We start from the raw sequence: 8,268 nt of genomic DNA, 5'->3' as shown, positions 1-8,268 counted from the left end.
TACTTTCTGTGTAGCTAATTTTTTATCCTTTTAAATCGTCTTTAGGAGGCTTCATACAAATTTTAATCTACTTGCCAAAATCCAATTGTTTAAATAAAAATAACCCAAATTCAAGGTTTATATATATATATATATATATATATATATATATATATATATATATATATATATATATATATATATATATATATATATATATATATATATTAAAGGTTCAAATGAGAACCTCTAAATGTTAATAACCCTAAGAACGTCTAAAAAACATCACTTCATCTTTCTAACATAAACATCATTTGACCATTCTTTCACCTGACTTCAAACGTATCTTCATCTTTGCCCCTTCCTTCATCAGATAACATCCATCATTTCCACTGTCCTTACCACCGATAACTTTGCGCTGGCGACTTACCACCGCCGTCTCCTATGTCGACAGCACCACCGCCACCACCATTTCCTCTGCCAACTTCTGCTACCGTCATAAATCACCACCTCCTCTGATCCTTAGTGAATATTCGTATCTACATCAGATCTTACTAGATCCACATTAGAAATTACCAGATCTACATCAGATTTAACTAGATCTACATCATATCTCCGGTGAAACATCCATCGATGAAACATCCATACCTGACTATATGGCATTCTATTCGAGATTCTGACATCACCGTCGAACCTCCGACATGTACCACTTCCAGATGTGTCGTCACCATCGTAAATTCACTACCCCTCCAGATCTGCTTCGCCTCCATAATTTTGTGTCACTTCGTTGTTCATGCTCGTGATTCCATATTTGATTTCCTTCAAATCTAGTTTAAAACCTTCAAATCTGATTTCCTTCATGTTCTCCACGTTTAATCTGATTTCATTCAAATCTAGTTTAAAATCTCCAGATCTGATTTCCTTCATGTTCTCCACGTCTAAAAACTCTAAAGCCTTATGAAGACATTATCTGACATTGGTGCCCCAAGGACACTGTCAAAATGTGTTGAGCTCTCAACCTGTCTCTCCCACATGAGGTACCTTTAGGGAAGAATTTAATGCCCCCAAGGACATTGTCAACATCCACTACAAGGGGAGGTTCTGAAAATATGGTGCTGAACATGGAAGGTGGTGGCTTGTATGGATGCTTATACTCTAATGCCTTCGTGGTATCACCTCAAAAATCGATCAACCCCCGAAGAACATAAAACTTTCACTACCACTGTAAAATGTCCATCAGAAACCTTATGAAGACATTGTCTGACATGGGTGTTGTCCAGTGTTCTTTCCTCGTAAACGTACTCTTCTTTTTTGCCTTGTTAATCCAGTCTTGCATTGTCAACTAATTTTTTAACTAGCTTGGCGATACTGTCTTCAATCCCCCAAGTAGCTAATGCGCTTAGGATATTACGATGTTGCAAAGACTTCCTGTTGTGAGACCAACTTTCTTGCCTATTCTTGGGATTGAACACCTAAAGAGTACACTTAGGAAGAATATTATGATGACACACTTATTGGAGATTCAGAGGATATTATGATGGCACACTTATTGGAGATTCAGAGGAGGTTGCCAAAGCGTTGGACATCATTAAGGTGATTTACCCAAAATTAGGCCTTCAACTGAATATCAAGAAAATCGAGCTCTTTTGGCCCTCATGTGATGGTAGGAAGCTACCCGAGGGGCTATTCTTGGCTAGCATTGGGAGCATTATAGGTTTCGACGTCCCCGCCGAACACATCAGCTCGTGCCTTGGCTCTGATACCATTTGTAACATCCCCCATATGGCACATATCACAATATTGTCCGCTTTGGGCTCTCGGCACGAAAACTTCCCAGGAGGTCACCCATCCGTGCATTGCTCTCACCCGAGCACGCTTAACTGTAGAGTTCTTATGAGATCTGTTACCCTCATGGCTTCAAAAAACACATTGTGATATATAAGGTATCCACACCCCTTTAAAGAATGCTTAGTTCTCATTCTCAGTCGATGTGGGATCAGGTGCAGCTAACCTGCCAGCCTGTAAAATTGTAACATCCTGTTTCCTCTCATTTCTTATTTCAGAGTCGTGGATCGGAAGTCGATTGTGTAAAGGCTTTGGGCCTTAAAGAGGTAATTTTTAGACCTTTTGTAAGGAGGCAATGTTGGTTATGAGATCTAAACCTTTGAATTGTGTTTTGGGCCAAATGGTAGAACGGGAAAAGTCATAGGTCGGGTTCTTGCATGAAATATGGATTTTTATTTAAGAAAATTTTTAGTCCAAGATATTTAGATAATATTTTAGAGCTCTTCAATGCCTTTTCGTAGATATAAAGAACGTCGAAAATGGAATTAGAACGAAGAAATTATGACTGTTTGAAGTTAGGACGATTTTTGGGTTAGTCGCGTACGTTGGGTGTACGGGGAGTACAATGGGCGTACTAGGGCATCTCTAGTACGTTGGGCATAAATTGAGTACGATGGGCGTACGTGATCAGTGCCCAAACCCTATTTTTGTGGTTTGATCCCTATTTAAGCTCCTTAACTTCCCCAAATCCACTATGTTCTCAGCCTCCACCTCTCCAACACGTTATCTTGAAACCCTAACCCTAGTTTGAGCCTAAAAAAGAAGATGTTTTCACTACAAATAAAATTACATTTAGTGACACAATTTGTTTTGTGCCACTATAGTAAGTTTTTAATTAGTAGCACATATATGTATTTGTCACTATATCACCTTAATTTTAGCTTTTGCCGCTTCAAATTTTCCAAAATAAAAAGGTTTCTGTCACCCCTACATTCATTTTCGTTTTCCATCTTGATCTCTGAATTTTTTGACCTAGTTCTGTCTCTACCAAAATACCCACCATTGTCCCCCACCCTAAAACCCACAATCAACCTAAGTTGCAGCTCATCTTTTATGATGCTCTATGTGCATAAACTCTTCTCACTCCTCACACACACACCTTACCCTATCCAAGGTTTTCCTTTACAGCGCCTACCCGTCGATTTAGGCCTTCCAACTCGTCGAGTAGGTCCTAAATTCTGTGTCCCACTAGTGATCTCTACTCGACGAGTTGGAGCCCCTCAACTCGTCGAGTTCCAGTCAAAAGCCCAAAATTTGAAAGGAAATTAATACCTGAAACGAGCGTTACACTTCCGGATATTGACCTTAGTAGCTTTACTACTAAAGACACCCCCTAAATCTCATAATACACTGGCGAGTGCCCTTTTTCGGAAAATTGTCCAAGATATGGAAGTGCATCTCGACATGATGGTTCGACAGAAAGCGGTTTTCCAGTGCTTATGTGCACCACATGCTCAAGATTTTCTTCTAGATATCCGTATAGGTGAGATTGGCCAATATATGTCTCTTTTGGAGTATTATACTATCCTCAAATATCGACTCATGATTCCAATATAACCAGCTGACGAGATATGTCTGGTGTGTCGCAAGACATGTTTGGACTCTTTTGGAGAGCATGCAGTTCACTGTAAAGAACTCACGGGGTTCAAATACTGTCATGATATGGTTAGGGATGTTTTGTTCGACATATTTAAGCATGTCAGGGTTTCCGCCAAGAAATAGGCATCTGTGAATTTCTTGACTGACCCGACAGAAGAAAGGTCAATCCTTAGACCGACTGGCGTTTTGATTTTTAGATAGGTTGGAGGAAAACACATATGTGTGGACCTTACATGGGTATCCCCTCTCATGGTCTTGAGGGTTGGGGTTTCACTGCGGGACAAACTCTTTTAAAAGCTGCTACATGCAAAGTCACCAAACATAAGAAATCATGCACGGAAATCAACATGTGTTCATACTATTTGCATTTGATACGTTTGGTTTCCTCGCGTTGGATACGACGGAGCTTCTTAATAGAGTACAATGGATCATAGATAACCATACTATATCGCCTAGATCTATAGATATAGTCTTCAAAAGAATTAGTTTTACCATACAAAAAGGCTTAGCGGCGAAACTTACTGCCCGTTTGTCATCTCACCCGTTGTACGATGATAATTAAATTAATGAAAATTCAATATCCAAAAAAAATATAGATTGCTAAGTTTTTAATATATATATATATATATATATATATATATATATATATATATATATATATATATATATATATATATATATATATATATATCACCAAAACAAGGCAGTTTGCCAAAGTAAAATGTTATTTATTATCAACCTACATGAAAGTTCTTCTCTTCTTAGAAGGTTGAAATTTTATATTTTTTGGACTTTGTGGAGTGCTTGCTTAAAAAGATGAAATATGTTGCGAGGATACTATGATTTTACGGTGATGCTAGAATAGAAAACCACTTGGTTCACTAATCAGGTTCAACAGAGTTGGTTCAAGAGTAAATCGAGTTCAACCAAAAAATTAATCGGTTCAATATATACAAAAACCGATGGTGAGAGAACCAAGCCAAAACCAATTATTCCTTATTATTATTATTATTAATTTTTATAAAACCAACTTAAATTTGGAGTAAATCCGGAACCATGACTCAACAAGTTTTATGGTATGTAAGTGTGAAAGAAGAAACCATGACTCAACAAGTTTTATTGGAGTCGATATGAGATTTTTTTATGTAACCAATTACGATATTCATTCTATAATTCTATTGTTTATAATTCTAATTTTTTTCCTTTATCTTTTTTGTCAAACATTATAAGATATGTCATTAATATCTTTTATGGCATGTCCAAATATTTTTTTGTATATAATTTATAGTAAAACTTAAAATTTTAGGTGGGTCAAAGGACCCACCTTGGCATACAGCCACAAGAATGTTTTGAGATGATGAGTTGGCACATAGCCATTATACGAGAGGCGATGCTTTGTCTTAGAGATTTCATTTAAAACGACTTGAAAGAGGCGATACTTTCTGTCTAGGTAATGTTATATCCTTTTAAATCATCTTTTGGATACTTGATGAAATTTATAATCCACTTGACAGAATCGAATAAAATCGAACCATTTAGATAAAAAGTAACCCAAATTCAAGGTTCATTTAAGGCAAAATATGTAAAAGCACTATATGTTTGCTTTTTTGTGTTTTGATGGTTTAACCATTATATTTTAATTTCGTCACTGAAAATCCAATGTTAGCCGGTTAATATAGTCACACTATAAAATTTTGTCATAATGCAGTTGGTTCAGTGGTATATTTAATGTTAATTTTTTTTTACTACAGCCACTAAACTTTGACAAAATTTCTATTGTTGTTGTAGACACACCAAGTCAAAGTGATTTATATAGAAAAAATTATAAAACTTGGGTGGCTCTCATTTATCAAACTAAAATATATTTGTTAAATCCTAAAAATAACCAAAATATAAAGATTTTTATGTAAGTTGTCCATATTTATCCGGAGTTTAAAAAGCCAAACAAGATTGAGATCGGAACCTTAAAAGTAAACTTTACAAGTCATATATTGGATGACACTTGGATTTTTTTTTTTCTATCAAACTTTTACGTCTTTGTCCTCTATTTAATTTTGGTGTCAACTTTTTTGTGTATGATAAGATATAACATGCGTTTGGGGTTTAGAAAAATAGTTAGTTCCACTGTAAAATAAAATTATTTGAATTTGTTGCAAATTGTGTTTTTCATTTATAACCATCAAAATACAAAGGGGGTAGTCAAGTGTATAACAATTAATTTGAAATTTGATTACTATACACTTAAAACAATACTTGTCATTAGTTAGGAAATTGAACTTGGATTGCTTTGTTGCTAAACCAATCCAATATGAGACTGATTGTGACTTGAAAAGGGTGTGCGGGGCATGTTGCTCAAACTAAGGACCGAATCCGGAGTTTTGGAATGCCAGTTTGGATTGTTTAGGGATTGAACATTCGACCATTAGGCTGGAGGGTATGGTGCCACCGAAACCACACTTCCTCCCCCACCACATAAGCGTCATATCATTTTTTACCACTCAAGTGTGGTTTGTTGCCACACATTCCCTTTTTTTGTGTTTTTTTTTAAATATTTTAATTTAATAAAACTTCTATTTTAATAATAAAAAAAAACATAATTTTTCAGTACTTGAAAAAAAAAAAAAAAAAAAAAAAAACATTACATTGCATTACTAAAAAAATAAAAAAATAAAATAAAACACAAAAACCACACACATGACATTTAAATAATACTAGAAACTTAAAAAACACAAATAAAATAACTAAAGCAGACTACATAAAGTCGTTCTTCGAGAACTCGTCTTCGGGGTCATCCGGTGGATCCAAATTAAGGTTAATGTTTTGAACCCCGTAAATGTGCTCCACCAAGTCATTGCAAAGATTGTGAAATGTTTCAGTGCGACGTATCTCTGCTATCCTGTTTATATACTCTTCACCACCAATTTCTATTGGTTGTGTCTTTGGTATGGTTTCTTCCTCATCAAACGCACATATCACTCTTTCTTCGTCTTCAATAATCATGTTATGCAACATAAGACATGTATACATGATTTTTTGAAGTTTTTCCTCGCCTAAATAAGCTGCTGGTTTTTTTAATATGAACCACCGTTTCTTCAGAGCTCCAAAAGCACGCTCAACATCTTTCCTAGCTCTTTCTTGAGCTCTCTTGAATTTCTTTCGTCTAGAACCATGTGGAGCTGTAAACGATTTAACAAACACAACATACTCAGGATAGATTCCATCTACTAGATAATAACCATACTTATATGGCGTTCCACGCACTTGTAAAGAAGAATCTGGTGCGGATCCATCGTATATGTTGTTAAATATTGGTGAACGATTAAGTGGCATTCTCGTTTCATCTTCAACTATACGTTCGAATAAACATTTGAGCATTCTGAAGCGCCTACGAAAATAATACCCTTGATAAGTGGCACTTGAAAAGGGAGTGAAACCGGGTGTACATCTAGCATCGTAGCATTGTTGGAAAAAATTGCACTCCCTCGTTACATCTTCAACTATACGTTCGAATAAACCTTTGAACATTCTGAAGCGCCTACGAAAATAATACCCTTGATAAGTGGCATTCTCTGCAAAATAGTCTTGCACCAAACGTTGGTTGGCTTCTTCACGATTTCTGCAAATATATCTTCGTGTTCTCCGTTGAGAACTTGCAGCTGCGTTGTTACATACAACATTGTATGTTTGTTCCGCCATTTGAACACACGCAATAACGGTATAAAAAATAGTTTGAAATTCTTTAAAATATGAAGAAGATGACATTTTTGAGAGAGTGTTGATTTTTTTAAAAAAAAGTTTTTTTGAGAGACAAGAGATTGTGTTGTGAAAAAAAATGATGTTAGATATGTATATATAAGAAAGAAATAGCAAAAAATAAATAAATAAATAAATAAATACAAAAGCCGGCGATCCTTCCTTTTTCCCCTCAACCAATCAGAAAGCGCGACACTTAAGGACCGCAGTGCGGCCAAGACCACACCAGACCGCGGTCTGGGGTGGTGTTCCTGGTCTACGTGGCACAAAGTGCGGTTTGGGACCGCACCCACACTGTGCAGCCTTATGGTCCTAGCTAAATCTAAATGTGCATCTCTAATTATAAGTTTATAGTAATCAATATACTAACAAACAACTCAACGGATCATTTCCAAGTGAACGATCCCTTAATCCAACTAGTAAAGGATTATTAATTAATCGTCTTTTTTTTTTTTTTTTACTTCTCTTGGAACTTAGGATTAGGTTATTAGCCATAGGCGGTCTATAGGAACCGCTTTATCAACATAATTGGTCACCACCTTAGCTACTTTAGATTCTCAATTATTCCATTTCTTCTCGATTATTCCATTTCTTGATGTTATAAACTTGATAGAAAAATAGCGACACTTATAATTTTGGAATCATGTAATAGATATTTTATCTTTTACAAAATTTATTAGGAAAAGATGTTATAAAAAGATACCAAAATAAATAAAACATTAATAGAATTGTGTATCCGTTTGTTATGCTGAGTTATCAACTACACTAGTCAATGAATGGTTTAATGTATATCAAATATAAAAAAAATAAAAATAAATAAATAAATAAATAAATAATTACGAAATAAGAACTGTACAAGGAAGTTAAGGAACTCAACGGTTTTTCTGTAAATGGCTTTAATAATAATAATAATAATAATAATAATAATAATAATAATAATAAAACTGAGAGCATATATATATCCAAAAAAACTTTGTATTACATCCAAAAAAACACTTTAGAGTACAATAGTTTGGTTTTTTGTTTCTATATGACTGTATCCATTCAAATACTTTAGTGAAGTTGAACTGAATAAAAAAAAAAAATTGAAAA

General features: G+C 35.0%; 1 protein-coding gene across 1 annotated transcript; it reads right to left on the bottom strand.

The window, feature by feature from the left end:
- Positions 1–6,174: 6,174 nt before the first annotated feature.
- Positions 6,175–7,119, bottom strand: LOC145006629 (uncharacterized). The gene has a single exon (XM_078965709.1). It carries the CDS (start codon positions 7,117–7,119, stop codon positions 6,175–6,177), a length of 945 nt encoding a protein of 314 aa, XP_078821835.1.
- Between the last annotated feature and the right edge of the window lie 1,149 nt (positions 7,120–8,268).

Source organism: Lactuca saligna, chromosome 7, assembly GCF_052625555.1.
Source record: "Lactuca saligna cultivar CGN05327 chromosome 7, ASM5262555v1, whole genome shotgun sequence".
In the NCBI taxonomy this organism is placed as follows: Eukaryota; Viridiplantae; Streptophyta; class Magnoliopsida; order Asterales; family Asteraceae; genus Lactuca; species Lactuca saligna.
The sequence above is the reverse complement of the archived record's forward strand: the minus strand, read 5'-3'. Positions and strand labels throughout refer to the sequence as shown.

What these genes read in the sequence shown, in the direction of transcription:
- LOC145006629 (XM_078965709.1), bottom strand. Translation starts at nt 7,119, where the DNA reads ATGGCGGAACAAACATACAATGTTGTATGTAACAACGCAGCTGCAAGT.